Source organism: Molothrus ater, chromosome 1 (genome assembly GCF_012460135.2).
Source record: "Molothrus ater isolate BHLD 08-10-18 breed brown headed cowbird chromosome 1, BPBGC_Mater_1.1, whole genome shotgun sequence".
Taxonomy (NCBI): domain Eukaryota; kingdom Metazoa; phylum Chordata; class Aves; order Passeriformes; family Icteridae; genus Molothrus; species Molothrus ater.
The window spans coordinates 16,601,764-16,619,927 of NC_050478.2; the positions used below are offsets into that span (position 1 = coordinate 16,601,764).

General features: G+C 40.9%; 1 protein-coding gene across 3 annotated transcripts in view; it reads left to right on the top strand.

Annotated features, from left to right (window-relative positions):
- The window catches only part of ODAD2 (outer dynein arm docking complex subunit 2), a 68,995-nt gene extending 62,484 nt beyond the window's left edge, over positions 1 to 6,511 (top strand). For all 3 annotated transcript variants that reach the window (XM_054515334.1, XM_054515329.1, XM_036395339.1), the window contains exon 14: positions 6,040 to 6,511. In XM_054515334.1, the coding sequence (XP_054371309.1) occupies positions 6,040 to 6,153 (114 nt within the window). In that variant the 3' untranslated portion in view covers positions 6,154 to 6,511. The remainder of the gene's footprint in view (positions 1 to 6,039) is intronic.
- Positions 6,512 to 18,164: the final 11,653 nt, after the last annotated feature.

The following is an 18,164-nucleotide window of genomic DNA, read 5'->3' on the forward strand; positions in this document are numbered from 1 at the left end:
GTACTCTTTCTGAGGGAGGACAGGGAGGATGAAAAAAAGAGTTCCTGGCCAGCCTGCTGGCTGCCATCATGTTCAGGTGTACCTCAGCCCAAGCTGCATCCTTTGGACTTCCTGATACCCCCCAGACATTCTTGAGTGATTCCCTAAAGTTGCCATTTTCCTGTGGCTGCCAGAATGGAGATGTGTTTCATGGGAGAGAAAAGACAGAAATAGGACAAGAAAGGAAAAGAAGCCAGGTATAATCTTCCCAGGATTTCTCCCACCCCAACCAGAGAGCTTCAGTTTTACCTCTTTATGTTCAGAAAGGGTGAAGAAGGATGACCAGGGGTTGTTCTGACTTTAGTCCCAGGGAGGAGAGACCCTGTGCAAGGAGGAAGCAGCACAGTGTCAGCCTTGCTCATTTTTTGCCTTCATTGGAATTTCTTGGTACTGGATTTTGTACAGCTGCTAGCTCAGAGTGTTCCCTGGTGCATGGGACTTTAGTTTGAAATCTTTTTTCTTTGTGCCACCTGAGGAAAAAACCTAACAAACAAACAAAACACCCCAGAACTTACATGAGCATCATCTTCTTAAGAGTCTGAGTATGGTAGATATTGTCTTATCCTTTTGTTCAGGTGAAAAGGAAAATCAGGAAATTGGCCTGAATTTTAGTTTAGAAACAGTGACTTAGCTTAACCTTCATTATGCTTTGATTGTGGAATATGTTTTATTATTTATAATTTAATTTTATGAGAAGAATTTTCATAGGAATATGTGTAACATAATACTCTAACTAGGTGCTTTAATATTTTCCAGTGTGCACTATGGTGTTGAAAGTTAGAAAATGCTGGCTGGATCTAGACTGATACTTTCTTGGATAAGCCTCTACCATATGCTTTTATTTAAAGTATTTTTTTTTCTTTTAGGTTAGATTTATAAAAAACATGTGAAAAATGTCCTTTTTTTAAAAAAGAAGTGTTACGCAATTAGAAAATCACAGTGCTAGAAATTTTGCATCCTTCAGGAAATGTTGCATGTAAAAGAAGCCAGATACTAAATCTGAATTAAAAAAAAAAAAAAAGGCAAGTTCTGCCACCAACTGGAAATGCTATGTCAATCTACAAGATGTACTGAAGTGTATGTCTTTAGTTCCAGGAATTTTAAGCTCTATGTGAACTCGGACTGGCTTCCCAGTATAGATATGAATCTTGTTGAAGGAGTTTATCCATATTTCCTTCTGATTAGAAAAAATTAAATAAGATTTGTTTTACAGGGCAGAAAATCTAAAGAAGCCAGGACAAAAAGGGCATAAAGTATTTTTTATATAGTTATTCTATATTCATCATTTTCATCCATGTTCACAGGACTCTGGGGTATTGAATAGGCTGAACTTATTATCTGTTTTGTGTGAGCAGGGGAGCCTCTTTCCAACAGCCTTGTTCTGCACTTTCCATTGTTTTATAAAACTTGTTGTGGACACATCACATGACTAACCCCTTATTTAAAGATTATTCCATGCCAACCTCTATACTTCCTGCAAACATGACACCCTATGCTTTCTGCTTCCCCTCTCTGAGTCTGGAAGCTGCAGTGACTGTGGCTGAAGGAAAGTGAGTAATTCTAAGTTATTGTAACCAGTACATGGAGACCATCTGAGATTTTGTCAGATTTAGGGTTTGTTGGTACAATACTTACCTCTGCTTTTTCCGCTTTAAAGTCCCCTTGGGCTACTTCTTTTGTGGAGGTGAAAAAATCTAGAAAGACATCATCGTTTGCAGTGATACAGGCTAGAGACTGAAAGGCTGAGGAGCATGGAGATTTACTGAAAAGGGTATGGAGATTTTGCAGACAACAAGCAGAGCATTAGCCAGCAATGTGTCCTGACAGCAAAGTCACAACTCTGGACTGACAGCAGGAGCACAGCCAGTAGGGTTGAGGGGAGAGATTGTTCCCTTTAGCACTCATTAGATCACACCTAGAATTCTGCACCCAGCTTTGGCCTTCGATGTAGGGAAGATATGGATAAACCGTAATAGGTTCAGCAGAGGACCAGCAGGATGGTCAGAACCTGAAGCACTGCTCTGTGAGGAGAACCTAAGGAAACTGGGCTTTTTCAGCCTGGAGAAGAGAGAGCTTTAAATGGTCTCAATGGCAGCCTTGCAGTTGCTATGGGGAGTTCAGTCATCAAAAAGACGGAGCAAGGCTTTTCACAGTGATGCATGGCAAGAGGATGAGAAACAATAAACATAAACTAAATCAAGAGTAAATAGGCACAGGGAAAACCTTTTTCTCCACCAGGACAGTCAAACATTGCAATAGGTTGCCAAAGATGTTGTGCTGTCTCTATTCTTGAAGTTTTTCAAGATCAGACTTAAAAACTCTGGACAACCCAGCCAAACCTCATATCTGACTCTGCTTTGAGCATGACCCTAGGTTAGAGATCTCCTGAGAGCCTCTCTTTTCTGAATAACTCTGTGATTGTGTTGTCATAATATAGTATCACAACTCTGGGGTAGTAATAGCTAAACTTTAATTGTTCTGAATATTTAAATGATTTGGCTGTGCATCACTTTTGGAATCCAGAAATGCTACATATGCCCTGTACGTTCTCCAAACAGCTTGTATTTGTGCTTATTTACTGGTATGACGTGCAAACTGTGCAAAAATATTGGACTCTAGCCTTGGAATATAGATACCTGCCAACAGAAAATGAAGGCTACATGGTGCTGCAAATGCTTTCTCTGTCTATGGAAAGTGCCTTTTATGTGCCAGAAAGAAGCATTTATACCACATGCTTTTTTTACTGCTTCTCACATCTGTTAACATTTACATGTGTCAGAAAACAATACCTGAACAGTAAAGGGAAGGGATACATGAAGTTCAAGGGTATTATATCAAGAAAAATGGCATGTCATATTGCATATAGTACATTGGAATAAAAGAAAAGGAAAAAGGAAAAAGATTTCTTGGACTTGTCAAATATACCTAATACGTGGGTGTAGTTTGTATATACTATCTATGAATGCATTTCCATACCTGAATTGAATGACCCAAATTGCCAGTAAATGGAACTGAACCCATGAAAGGGTCAAGGAGTGATAATCAGGAGGTGAAAGAATTATAAACGTCTTGGTTTATTAAAAAAAGAATAAATTTTATTTCATGAAAGGCAGGATTTATATAAAAATCTTCAAAGTTGGGTTCCTAAATACGGAATTACCTACTTCTGTTGAAATATTTTGCATTTTTGATAATCTTCTCTTCAGCTGTCTTTTTGTTAGTACAAAAAGAGTAGGTTAACTGACAAATGTTGCTGTATATCCACAGTCCTTAGAGGCAGCTACTGTATTGGGCAGTGTTTCCAAGAATAGTGCTTTGAAGTCTCACAGAGAAAATCCTGAGACACAGTGTAGTACTGGATTTTGTATGACGTGGCAGTTCTTGCAGATGTTACCACTGGCAAGTGATTTAGAAGAGCAGCAAATTAGAGAGAAACTGTGATCTGATCTGTGATCCCCTGAACACAGAAGGAAAAAATCAGTATTTGATACCTTTGTAAAAACTGGTGTTTGCATTGGTTACATATGTACCACTAGTTCTTTAGGCATCTGTTTGGGTCTTTTGTACCAGTTTCATGCAGGGTTCTGTTCTTTAATGCCTCACCCTGATTTTCCAAAATGCACCTACAGAAGGAGCATGGATCCTCCCCTACAGCTATTGTCATTGCTAAATATTGAGTTCTTTGTGGAAAGTGACAGAAAATACCTATTCTCCCATGTCTTTTGAGTCTAGAAAGAAATGATGGCTAAAATAAGTGATAATTAACCTTGAATTTAATCCTACCTAACGTGTAGTCATAATAAAGGCAAAGGTCAATTTTTGTTTTTTCCTATGTTCCTACTAGATAATGTACCTCTAAAACACTATTTTTGATGAACATCTGCTCTTGCACATGGATACAAGTCTTATCTGAAATTATTCTGGATGTTAGAGTTCCACACTCAGTACACTTAAAAAGCCTTGCATTAGATCTGTGAAGATGCAATGAATAATCACATAAGGCATATGGTTTCCTTGCCCCGAAATTTAAAACCTAGAGCTTTACCAAAACCACCATATGAACAGCATGTGCATACATATTTTTGGGTTTGAGTCAGGGATATGAAGGATCTATAGCAGTTTTCTTCTCTTAGTTGCACAAGAAAGTTGCGAGGCACCTGAAGAATCAAGTGGTAATTTAAGCTGATGAAAATCAGCTCTTGACAAATGGCAGAGAAGAAAGATCTTCATCCAGCAGTGTTTCTGAAGGAAAAAATAGAAGTTAAGCATTTGATAAGCTTGCATTCTGGTCTTTGTGCTTTGTAGAGCTGCTTTATTATTACAGGCAGACCTGTGGTCTCCTTAGTCTTACTTCCACTTGAAGTCTGTGGTGAACCTTCCACTGACTTCTCTGGTTGCTCCCTCTGGCCCAGGTTTTGCACACAAATAAAGTATAGAAAGAGTTCTTCTCATGTCACTTTAACTCTGGTCTATCCTTTCAGAAGGGTTCATATTTTAAGAGTCCTACCTAGCTACTTGGACCTAGATATCTGATTACAGGAATGGAAATTTTAAGAGGAAGGATTCCTAGGAAAATATTATAATTGATGCTTAATTGATAATAATAATAATACTGTTTCTGACATAATTCAAGGCTATCACCGGCAGTCTTACATATTGCATGTAGAGGTCAAAGGGTGAAAGGCAACTGGAAAGATGCTTGTTTTGTACATTTGGCTAACACAAATACTTCCTCAAGTACAAAATGCTTTGATCTCTCTAAGTAAATGCCATATGTGTGCAGCTGTGGCCCATGTCTCACGACTGCTGGAAGGTTAGGAAAAGGTAGCATATGAATTTGATGTCTGCATTCAATTTATGCTTTTATATTTAGCAGTTCATAATTTTGTGTAATATTTTAGCTGTATGAAAAATATGCACCAGAGTTGAGTGATAACAGATTTCTCTGTGGTTTAACTCAACATTGTTTGGGTGAATACAGATTCCTAAGTATTGCAGACTGAAAATACAGGTTTTAATTAGAGCTGTCTGAGCTTCAAAATACCTGAACTCACATTAAGCCTGGCAGATTTTCAGAAATCTGGGGGTTGCGTGGAGCTGATTTAAGCTAAGCAAGAGTCTTCTCTTTTCCAACTATATTGTATTTGCAGTTGCATCACTGACTTGCAACACACTGAAGTGAGATCACAACCCATTATTAATGTTTTTCTGATATGTAAAAATGTTTTATGACCAAGGCCTGTCTTGTGTCATACTCATGTTAAACAGTACCTTACTCCCAGGGAATTTCCACTGAAAAATTTGAATGACTTCCAGAGTAGAGGATCTACTATACATGACTGAAAAGCTGAATCAACTCCAAAAGTTTGGTGCCTTTCTCGAGCTTTTGTTTTTCCCTTTTACATGCAAATGTGTAAGACTGATATGCCCAGATCTATATCCTTCAACATGTTTAACATGAGTAGTTTGCTGTGACAATAAAGAAACCTATTGCAGTCAATGGGACATAAGGGTCCATCACATGAATCCAGTTTCATGATCAAGACCAAAAAGAAAAAAAAAAGCAGCATGGCTTTGTCTTTTAAAAGTATTGAACATGTACAATTATACTGGTATACTTTGGAGGGAAAATTGTGACTCACCTGACTCACATAAAGCATGTGCAATTTCTCCTTACAATAGCAAAAATACAAGTCACAACCAATAGAATGACATAGTGCAATGACCAGAAAAAATGACATGAAAATATCAATTCACAAGTACAAATATGGTAAAATATAATGCGTCGCACTTTTATGTGGATGTTAATAGATATATGCGTACAAAAGTATACATGTAGTAGATACATGCATATGTATAATCCAGTGTTGTTAATATGATTGCCAGTATTTTATTTATCAGGTGTGTTGGTTAATTAATGCAATTGTTCTAGGTATGATTTGAATGTTACTGAAACAGAAGCACACTGATTTGTTTTTTCCTCCTCTGTGTTTTTGCTAGCTCCTACTGGCCATGGTAGGCTCTACAGATGACACTCTGCAGGAGGCAGCAGCTGGTTGCATAGCAAACATTCGCAGATTGGCTCTGGCAACAGAAAAAGCAAAATATGGCTGATGCTTCAGCAGCTTTTACCAACACACTTGTTTAGCAATTCAGCTACATTTAAATACACAACTACTCCTTCTAGCATCTGTATTTCATAGTAGAGCTCATCTATTTGAAGATAATTTAATAAAAACAAATCTGTGGAAACTTATGTTTGATTTTACATTACTGGATTGTCACCCCTAGGTTTGATAAAACACTCATACCTAATTTGGTGTGTCTTTTAGCATTACATCCATCCAAAGGCCATCAGTTATGATATGTCAAAGACATTTTCTACAATTGATATGCTTTTATTTTCATTCATTGTAGCTATACATGGTTTTGCTTATCTGTGACATTACAATAAATTTTGCTTCTCTGTGTGTGTGGTTGTGCAGCAATTTATGAATGTCTTGAACAATTCCCTGCATTATAATCTTGTCCAGTCATCCTCTCATTATGCTTTTGCATGTTTGATCAGTTGTGACTCACAGGAGAGCAGAAAGCAGATACATGAATCTCACATCTGGCATTATATAAAGGCTGCAAACAGCTGTAGCAATAGACATCACTCCATCACTCTTTCCCATTTCTACCAACATCAAACAAAATACTGCTTAATTTTATAAGTAGCTGGTGAAATGTGTTTTAATTAACACATTTAACTCAGCTCTAAATAAAGAGTCAGATTTTAGATTTACATTTGCACATTATCTTTTTGTGGTTTTTAATTTTTAAACTGAAGACAACATTGTATTGATGTAGTTACTTTATTTCTGTATAAAATTATGTTCAGAATTACACTTGCTTTCAAAAGTGCACAGAAATTATTATTATTGATACTATAAATTATAGACCCACTGTACATACCATGCTAAACAAGTAATGCTAGGGCTTTTCTGTGAGAGCAGTAATGTCTTATTTACAACCACAGACGGCAGACAAAAATGAACGAAAGCAAATATTTAAATGACTTGCGTTTGTCAAGGACTCACTTCTGAATTATTTTTTTACTTCTCTTAATAATTAATATTACATACATTTTGTTTTACATTTTGTTTACATACATTTTGTAATTTCATTCTTTTCCTCCAACTAGCATGACTTCTCAAGGCAACTAACTTTCTTGCTGACAGAAGCTTCAGCTTGAGGAAGACCTAATGCCAATCCACCTGTTTATTTGTGTTTTCTCAGAAGCAGATATGAAGACTCATTTAAAATATAATTTTGGAGGACTTGCACAGTTCTGAAAAAGGAAAATTACACTGGGCCCTTAGGGAAGGTGTAGAGGCTATTTTAAAGGAAGCCAGCTATGGACAGATGCTGAAGCAGTGTGGAAATCAAAATGTCAATCCAAGTAGTATTTTTTGATCAGTGCAAACACCAACATAGTCACAGGGTTCATCACAAGCTCCATCAGCATCCAGTGACCACGTAAATGCTATTTTAGGCTTTTTCGAGCTCTGCCCCACAGGCCTGGTATGTTATTTTGACTAAACATGTCTATATTATTATACTGATGTCACAGCTGTAGTAGTATCATATGCTTCATTGCTATACCCAAAAATACTTCTAAAATAAATGCTAATTGCCAAATTCATTTGAAAGAGAAGAGGCTTGATTTTATTTTTGTCTCTTCTGTGAGAGGAGCTGTGGATACAAATAGTTTATCACAGTCTCACTTATGAATAACACGTAAAATGGTAGCTTATTTTTCTAACTGTTGAAGGGCAAAAAACTCCCTGAAAATAACTCTTGTCCTTAGCTTGACCTCTCAAAGCACACTTGACTGTTTAGCATGGATTTCAAATGGAGTAAGTTCTAAAGCAAGCTTAATTTTATGATACAGGTGTCAGGGCAATAAATGTCACGTTTCTGACAATGAAATGGCCTCAGTTTGCCACTCTCACTCACACTGGTAGCCCTTATGCCTCTGAGTAGTTAATCTGAAGCCTTTATTTAAAACCTCAGACAGTTAATCCCAGACTTAAGATAACTTACTTGTGCTGTTTTCTTTTCCTTTACCATGCCTGAAGTTTTTAAGTTCTGTACAAGAATTGTTGAAATCGATACAGATCACTACACAGGCAAAGAACTAGTATTTGAAAAATACATCTTTTTTGGCCAAAACTGGTAGATTCCATGTAATTAATATAAAGAGATTTAGTTGTTGGAAAATGAATAAATGAATGTGATCCCTGGCCCCTGTGAGTGATGCAGTACAGCGTGTACATTTGAAAAGCTTCCACTTTGTCCACAAATCTGAGTTTCACAGTGCTGCAGCCTTCTGAAAAGGGATCCTCACAAAGCTGGGTGCCCCATGCTGCTCACACAGCCCTCCAACCCTCCTGGCAGTGCCCACCAGCCTATTCAAGCCCTGGCACCAACCCAAGGCACTGCCACCACCCAGGCCCAGCACTCCCAGTGTGGATACCCAGGCACCAGCCAGCTCCCACCCCCTGGCTCCCGTGCTTGGGAGGGAAATGCCTTCACTCCTTCCTCTTTCCACCAGCTGCTTCTTGTCCATGTAAACCTGTAGCCTCTTAGGAAATATGGTTATACTGCATACGGGGCTCAGTATTATTTTCAACTCAGAGCAATTTGATGTACAAATTATTTTAGTTGCAAAAATGTAGTGATTTAGAAGGGGGAGTCAGGCTTTGTCCTGTTCCTTTGACATCATCTGCTCAGTCTACTCCCTCCATGTTTTCTCTATGTGATTCCTATACTTTCTCAGTTTTGTAATATGTCTTTTTTTCCAGTTTATTTACATTGATGATACCATCAGCAGGGAGTATCCAACACTTTTCACAGTTTCAGGAGCCAGGTCCCAGCTCTGCACAGCACCATGCTCCAACTGGCAGTCACAACACCAGGCCTGCTCTTCACCAGCTCATTGTCAGCTTTGTTCCTCAGTTACACTAAAATGTCAAAAACCATGGAATCCAAGTAAGAAAAGTAAGAAAAGTTGTCATGAGAAAGTGTTGTTTTGAGTATGGAAATACTAGAGTTGATGAGAAAAAAAGCAAGAGAAGAAATCTTTCACATTTATGCAATTATTTCTGGAACCTTATAGGCCCACTACATCTTTCAGTCTACACATCTGTCAGCAGCAAGATAGCTTTTCTTCTACCATTCCATGACTTCATGATTTATTGCTTGGTGACAGATAACCATTATCAATAATTTAATTGTCCCAGGATGTTCAAACTACACATTTGAATCTGGGATTTATGTTCATTTCCTTTTAGTGTTCATGCTAATGACAAGTGCATGTGCTCTGACACATGATATTGTCTCCAAGTTGTAAGAGAAATATAAACTTCACGGCCTGGGTGCAAGGAATCTGTGATGTATTACGGGCTTTGTTATTCTGCTCCATCACCAAAACTTTCCTTTGGAAAGTAAATGAGCTTGAGACTCACAGGGCTGTCTCAAGATTTGATTCAGTAATATGCTTTAGACTAACTGATCACTTTGAAAGCGTGGTACCTCTTTCATTCCATGTCTCCTGAAATGAGTTGAGTGAGCTGCTCACGCTGGGGGTCAGATGTGAATTATCCCAGGAGGCTGAACTAGATAATATGTTAGTTTAAGAATTTCATCTCATAATAAATTAAATGGTTGTACCTTGCACATTTCCACCAAAATAATCTTTGTTTTATACATGACAGCAGGATGACTGCGATGGAAACATGTAATGTGTTTCTTCAGCCATGGAATTCAAGTTTCCATGCAGACTGTTAGCAGAGCTTATTTCCAGAGTCAGACGCTGACTACTCCCCAACTGCAAATTGTGGTTTGCCTCTTCTTTAGCCACTTAAACTTTGCCACCCAATGCTCAGGATCCAGAACAACAGAAGTAGGCACTGCTGCATCTTGGCTATTCTTTAATTCAGACAACCTAATTGTGACTGTTCAGTGACCTGGTACAGGCCAAAACCAGCGTGTTTCAGCCATAGCCATTGCAGTGGTAAGTTACATTGCACCATTTCTAAAGGAGTCAATTTTGCCACTTACTGTTCTCTCCCTCGCTTAAACAGTGATATTCCTCAGTGTTTAATATCTTGCTGCTTTGGCTATTGAAAGCAGCCAAAAGTCACCCATTTTCATGAACCTTTTCCTTGAGTGCAATTTTCATTGTAACTTGTGCTTTGCTTAGTTATCAGTTCAGTAATACAACTTTCTGGCAAGTATTTCCATGGACAACATCACTATGGCTTGTATTTATCTTCTTGACTTGTTTTTGTGTTATCTGCCAGACCCCTTTCAGTTGGCAAGTTCCTTTCTCTTTTCCAGTTGTTATCATTGGCAAGTTATGTGTTTTTATCCTGGTTTACATAGAGCACAGGACCCTTCAGTTGCTTGATCTTTTACAACTGCAACCAATTCTACTTTAAACACAAATATTTGCCTTCTGAAGGGCTCATCAATGCCCGTAAGGAAGTGTTGACTTTGGCTTCCATACAATGTGATGTGACCTAGTCCTGCCACTTCTGTAGTTCTGCAGTGACACAAAGCCATCTTCACTAGTTTCACAAGTTTTCTTCCATCATTTGAGAATCCTGACATGGTGACAAGATAGTACTTGGCCAGTTAAAACCTTTGCCTCTTGTTACTTTGACTGTGTATTGGAAAAGGACCATAAGAATGTTATTGTACTAATGCTGAACCATGAAACAAGAGGTTGTAAACCAGCAGTTTTCAGTCAACTCCCCATTGCACCAGGATCCTGAATGCCTTTAAAGCTTCTCTATTCTTCACTAGGTGAAAAATGGCGGAGAAGCTTTTGAGGATCCAGATTGTTCCTTGTGATTGGTAGTGGTGGTAAGTTTTTGTCCAGCCATGCTGTGTAACACCCCACTTCTGCAAGGGCTTGGTGAAGGCAGGAAAGCAAAGCTCAGTACCTGTGCTCCAGTGGCTGCATCTGGCAGCAGAGTTTTCCTTCAATGGCTGAGCCTTGAACCATACCTTCTAATATCCAGATTAAGTAGCTAGAGATTTGTGTCCTGCTTCTGGAAAAAAAAAAAAAAAAGAGGCTTTAATAAAAATGGTAATTAAAAAATACAGATGCTGATAAAATTAAAAACATATGGATATGGAGTTGAAATGATTTAGTGCTGAAAAATGTTGGTTGATTCAGTAGTAGTTAAACTTCCAAATAACTTGTCTTGAACAAGCAAATAGTTATAAGTATTTGGCTATGTGTCTTTTTGAAAAAAAGTGAACACAGATCATATTGCTGGTTCCCTCTACCACTAACTGGTAAAGGCTGCACTATAAAATTAGTGCAGTAAACCACTCATCTTTCCAGTTGCCACATTCTCTGCCCCAGTTGACAGCCTTTTGGGGCCTCCTTGGCTCCTCAGCAGAAAGCACCAAGTGCAGTTCTGTTGCTCTAATGAAAACATAACAACAACGTCTGGGAAGCCATAGAATGATGCAATAACCGTGCAGCTCTGCTTCCTTTAATGTGATGAAGCTTGCATATTTGCCTGGCTCCAGAGTTTTACTCTTGCCAGTATTGTACTGTAAAGAGACTTGGCAGAACACGTTCAAAGGCTGTTCGTGGTTTTTCACTCAGCATTAAAACTTCCAATGACGGAAGGGTGGGGGAACACATATTGGGACAAACAGACACTCAAAAAGTCAAAAAGAAAGAGGAGAAGGAGGCTGGTGGTAGATGGTCAGCAGTTATGAAAACATTGGGTATGGGACTGGGGTTGATTAGGGCCGAGCTGAGACCCACTGGAGGACAACATCATGTATTGAACCAGTGGGTCTGCTCTGCCCGCTTTCCAGGAGGTGATCAGCCCAAAAGAAAAACAGCTCCTAATGTTCAGAGAGAAGAGATCAGCATTGCTTCATTCTCACAACCAAAGTCGTCCTGTCCTTGATAAACTGCTCAGTCACCGTGGGTGCAGTAGTCAGAGGCTCTAGGATTGCCCTCTTTTTGTCCTGGGTTTGCTCAGTGTAGGGAAAATCTCTGCCCTCAAGGCTGCCGGTCTTGCTCTGCAGACCTTCATTGAACTCATTTATGGCTGACTGGTTTTTTTAACGGCACCATTTGGAAAGCAGACTACCTAGTCCTTACCCCTGCGTGAGCTTAGGCAGGAAAATACTCAAAGTGAAGCTGGAGCAACTCTTGGGGAGAACCATTCCATATGCACTTGCAGATGAGGGGCAAAATATGTTCAGAAAGAGAAGTTTTGGTCAGATTGATGCCTCCTTCCAACCCATCCCACAACTGTCTGTGGTGGGGTGTCATGTAAAAGGAAAAATATTTGGAAAAGCGGACATCTGTGGGCCAGCCTTGGTATGCTTCCCAGAATGTAATGACTAGGTGAATGTTTTTCAGCGCAGCAACTAAGGAGTGTAGGTGACTGCCAAGCGCTGGATCTCATGTGGCGTGAAGAGGTACAAAACAAAGAGGAGTGATTTGTCTGAAGAAAGTGAGGTTTAATTATTTCCAAACTCAGCATTAAAAAAAAACACTAAAAAACAAAGAGGAATGATTTGTCTGAAGAAACTGAGGCCTAATTATTTCCAAACTAGGCATTAGAAAAAAAACCAGCCCAAACCAGAACTCTTTCCAGTCCCTCAAGTTGCTTTTCAGATTTTTGCATATCTTTAAGACACTTCCATTGTGTGGACATGCTCCTTTCACCAGTCTTGGGGCTCTACAAATATGGCCGTAGACACTCTGCTGTGGACATTCCTACATCAACAGTTACTGAGATCTATGTTATGATTTTAGTTCCACTGGCAATTACTGATATCTAATTACTGCTTTATCTGTTCTGAACTTTGTAGGCATGTGTAATAGAAACCACTTCAAGTTTTGCTAGAACTGCATTTGAATCGTGTCTCTCCTCTCCTACAAGACTGCCACATCCACACCCACCATCCCAAAAGAACTGAAAATATTTCAGCTTTAACTGAAACTGTATTGGCAGTACAACTGTATTGGTGTACTCTACCATGTACATTCTCGCTCTGGGAGATGAGAAATGCAGGCTCAACTGTCCCACAGCACCCTCAGAAACTGCAAGACTTGGAATATCCATCAGAGAAAGCAGACATGAGAGAGGCCCCTTGTGACTATTCCATATCATGGACAACCATTACAACTAGGACAAAACACAACTGTGATGCTGGTGCCTCACAAAGTACTGGCCAAAATGCTGAACTCCACAAGCAGTTTTAGCGATGTGAAGCATCTTTTTGCAACCGCGGGTTTAAGTCCTGAGAGGCTGAGATCAAGCACAGATCTTCTCCGTGGGGTTTCCCAGTACCAGCAGTGCCAATGGGGTGTTATCCCTCTGCAGCATTGGGCAGGGGGCTGACAGGCAGCCTGGGCTCAGGGCTTCCACCCTGCATCTGGCAGGGTGTGCTCTGGATGCAGAGGCATATGTTTTCATAGCAAATCTAAGTGGCAGTTTAGAAAAGCTGACCCAGCCAAAGAAAACCTTGGAAAACCCTGCAGAATGAATCAGTAAAACTGTCTAAGAATTTAATACAATGAGAAATTTAGCAATTGTCAGAAGTCCGTGAGATTTACATTCTAAATTAAACAGGCCAATGAAGTAACAAGATTGTGCTTCTGTAATCAACTAGTAGCAATTTTACAAAGTTGTAAGAATGTGGAGGGAATTCAGTTACAAAATGTGGCTGCCACCTGCAGGTGCCCCTTCAAGGTTTCATTCAAGAAAGTCTGTGGAAAAAATAGGTGAAATCTCATTTTGCTGAGAGAGGTAACATTTTGCCTTGGCCAGTAGCAAGTGTGATTTGGGTAGGTATGTCTTGAATAACTGCAAACAAAATGATGGCAAAACAACTGAGAGAGAGCCAAAGGGAGGCTGCAGGCTACCCCTGGAGAGCTCCTGCTGGCTGAGGATGAGCTGCAAACCTCCTGCTGTGGCAGGAACACTGCCCTGGGCAGCCCTGGATGATAAGTAACTGCGTAAAAATTCCAGACATGGATTGTAGGATATCACTTCTGCCCAAGGAAAGTCTGAGGGGAGGGATGGAGGAGTCACTTTCAGTGATTCCCACTTGTGGAGCTGATGTGCAGGCACTCAGTGTGCTCCAGCCCTGGGAGCAGTGGGGCTGCACAACTGCACTCATGCTCTCTGCCTCTCACCTGGCTCTTTGCTGCAGGGGAGAGCAGCTGCACCTTCAGCTGCAGGGGAGGTGCTGGTCAGTCACATCACTGTATGGAAGAAAGTGAGGTGGAAAGGAAGGTTTTATTAAGGAAGGACCTTAGCAAGAAGCAAGGAAAGATTATTTGGTCTCTTAGCCTGATAAACACAGATTTTGGGATCCTGCACAGTGGAATGGCAACCCAGGCTGCCAGAATCCAAAGCCAGCCCCTCTTTTGAGAAATCATTCTGGCCAACAAGGGACATGAACCAATGCTACATCTACTCAGAAAATGAATATGTGGCCTATACTAGTCTCATGCTGCTCCCTTTTCCATAAATACACAAAAGTACATGTCTCTCTGCTATGAGAAGAGAGCTTCAGAAAGTTTTAAAGGAATTTTCCTCTAGTGGGGATCCCATAATGATTTGTGAGCCAAATGCCCTATCTGTTACAGCATTAACCGAATTTTATGGGGATGCATCTCAGCAGGGCATTCCTCCAGCCCGTCCAGACCCTGCTGCAGTGAGACCTTGAGTCTGACAGCCCTGACAAGCTGCTGAGAAGCAAAAGGACTTGAAGAATGAATATGTGCACAGGCTGTCCTGCCTCCAGCTCAGACTGTTTCCTTCTGTCTCAGTCTGATAACCATGCAGTCTCCCGAAACCTTCTCAGATGGCTGCTGTCCGGCAGATCCCAACAGAAGCAGGGTGAAAGAGAGCTCACAAAAGGTTTGGTATCTCTCCCAGCAGTCTCAGTCTCTGGTAGATTAGCAATGCAAACAAACGAAAGCAGCTTGGAACTAGCCAGGGGCTTTTGGCAAACCCGTGTGTTTGTGACTGCTACCTTCATTGGAGACAATTGACACGACTGTGTCCTTTCCAGGCATTTCGAGCATTTCTGTATTATCAGCTGCCTGGTGCAGGGCTGCAGAGTCCATCCAAGGGAGGACTGAGGTATGAGGACTGCTTGAAGCAGCTCCATGAGTAAAAGCTTTAAAAAGCTGGATCCTTTGTGTAAGAAATCATATTCCTTGGATGGTTTGTAAATGTTCATTGCAAACTATCCGGTGTGGCTGCCAGACAGAATTACCTTAACTGGGACTTTGTGGCTCAGTCCATGGAGAGTCTCCCACATGAACACAGGCACAAATCAAAGTGTCTTTTTTTGAGAGACAGTGCTCCAAGTGGGCCCAGGCATCCCAGTTGCAGCCTTTTGCAGGACAGTGGCTGTGACAACTTTGAAAAAGATCTTAGAATTGAGTTCTCTGAACTACAGGAGGCCCAGTGGGTGTCCTCCTCAAAGGCTTCTTCAATAAAACCAGTAGTGTGTCACTTGTGCACTGTACAAGGCCATCTGTTCCTTCTCAGATATCTGCATCCCAGCACATGGAGGCAGATATTACAGGTCACTGAAGGGGAAACAAGTGTTGAGAAGGAAATAAATTTTCAATTCAAATACTATGTAGCCAGGTGTTTTTAGTCCTGTTGTTGTCCCTAGAAAGGTGAATAGCAAAATCCTATTCTAGTATTTGGCTGCTCCTGAAGCGCCCTCTTGATTTGAGATTTTAGGATTCATAATCCCAGGGCTGCAAACTCTGTACTATATCCTGTAAATGGCCTGACAGCTCCTGGCTTGCCAGGCAGGTGTTTTCATGCTCTGATTCACCAATCTGCAGTAAGACACTAATATCTCAGCTGTCCTTGGGGAGAGCATCAGCAAAAAATCTAGAGGTCTCCTCTCTATTATAGCAGTGACCCTCTCCAGCCAGGACCTGACAGGGACACAGCTCTCCTAAGGACACCAAGTGTTTGAGCCAACCACCTGGTGCCATGTGTGATGTGAAGTTTGCAGTTTGTGAACAGGTCAATTCAGGAGGTCTGAGCTTCCACTACTGCCCTGGGCAGCCCAAAATTCTGTTCACTTTCCCTCTGGTTAGAGACTGGTTCATGGGCAAGGTGCTCAGCTCCTCAGCAGTGGCAAGGTGCAAGGTGTCCCTGCAGGTGCTGCATGGACAAGCTGCTCACCCCATCCCTGCTGTCCTTTCCTTACTGAATCGGTGGAGAGAAAATAAAGGCAAGTAAGGGATGTACTGGTCTGCTAAAACAGGCTGGGATATGCCAGCTGGAGAAGGTGAAGTCCAAAGGGCTAAGCTGATCTCCTCTGTGCCCTGGGAAGCACCCATGCTCAGACATCTGGGAAACCTAGCTCTGCAGAGAGATTTGTATCCTCACCTGATGCCACCACAGCTCCAGAGTGGGTGGAGAGCCCCTCTCCAGGAGAGCACAACCTGACCTGTGGCACAGCACAGGTGGAGCCCATCACTCTGAAGGCAGGAACACCTCAGGGCAGAGCTCCACACTGCCCAGGCACTGCCAGGATGGGGCAGGCACAGCACCAGGATCTGCCCCCTCCCTGCCACAGGCTGTCAGTCTGTGCACATCCCACAGCAGAGGAGCCCCAGGAGGAGGATACAGCTCTGCTTTGTGCTTGCGCTCACTCCCAGCTGAAGCAGTTAACTTCAGAGCATTTTGCTGCTTTGTGGAAAGACTCTGAGGTGACCAGCACCTGAGTCTGCTGACATCTTTGAAGGAAACAATTTAATTATGCAAACCTGAAACTGAATCTGTCCCTATCCCTGGGGCACGTCCCCACTGATGGCAGCTGCAGTCTTTCCCTGGGCATCCTAGGGCACCTTCCATCCCAATCCTGCAAACACTTACTGGAGGATTAAAACTTCACCAATGAGGAATTCTTGCAAAGTCAATGGGATAGCCAGTGGGATAGCCAACATTTATGTGTACAATCAAATGTGCAATTTGGGTCTGAGCACTTTGTCATATCCTTGGCCTGTGTTTAAAAAGAAAAAGAAAAAACATGAAAACCCACAAATCACATTTAAGCTAGCAGAATGATTTATTAAGAAAAAACACTGACGGATTTTTGAAGTCCTGAAAGTGTTGAAATAGTCTGAATAGAATGAAAATTGACACGAATTTTTACCACAATGCAAAAGGAACTTGAACTATTCCAATAAGAGTTTGCTTTAATGTTCGTGCATGTCTTCACATCCTGCTTTTGGCAATGGCCAGAAAAGAACTACTGAAATACTGTGAGAAAAGCTGTTCTTGTGTTATTTCTGGCCCTGTTGTAATGCATGAAATCAGGACATCTCATGAGAGACACTGATATTCAAGATTTTCAGTCTATTTTTCAGATAAAAAAGTCTGGATATATATCTAAATTTCTGGGTTTAGTCATGGCTAGATCTCAAAGCAACAAGTAAAGTATCTGTGAGGTCACAAGTCAAATAGTTACAATTCAGAAGAAAGTATAATAGTTATATTCAAGTAACTTGGAGGAAAAAAAACCTGTGAAGCCAATATTCACTTGCCAAGCTAAGGTGGATGTCTCCTCATTCTCAAAATAACCCTTAATGCCATCGGGGAATTTCTGAAGTTTATTCAAAGGGTGGATGGGGGTTATGATTAAACCTAAAGTGCTTGGAGACACAGCGACTGTCATAGGCATGGTTCTGTGCATGTGTGTGGCTCTAATCTGTCTAAAAATCATTTTTGATAAACACCTTTGGGATCCAAATGAGGGCTCTATGAACTATATGTTTTCTGGTGCCCCTGCCAACTCTGAATAAATGCGCTGTGTGTGTAGCCAAGGTCCTGGAGAATTATTTCCTGAAAACTACTTACTTTAGAACCAGAAGGAATTAATGAAGATGTGCCAGCTATTTCCTTTGCTGGCTTGCATGCCTCAGCCTCACCAATATTAAATAGTAACAGTGTGTACATGAGTTATGCTGCTGCACCTCATGTTTTGCACCCTGCAGAATCCATCTATTCTGTACACAAGCAGGAAAGCACAGACAGAGTGCGAGTTTG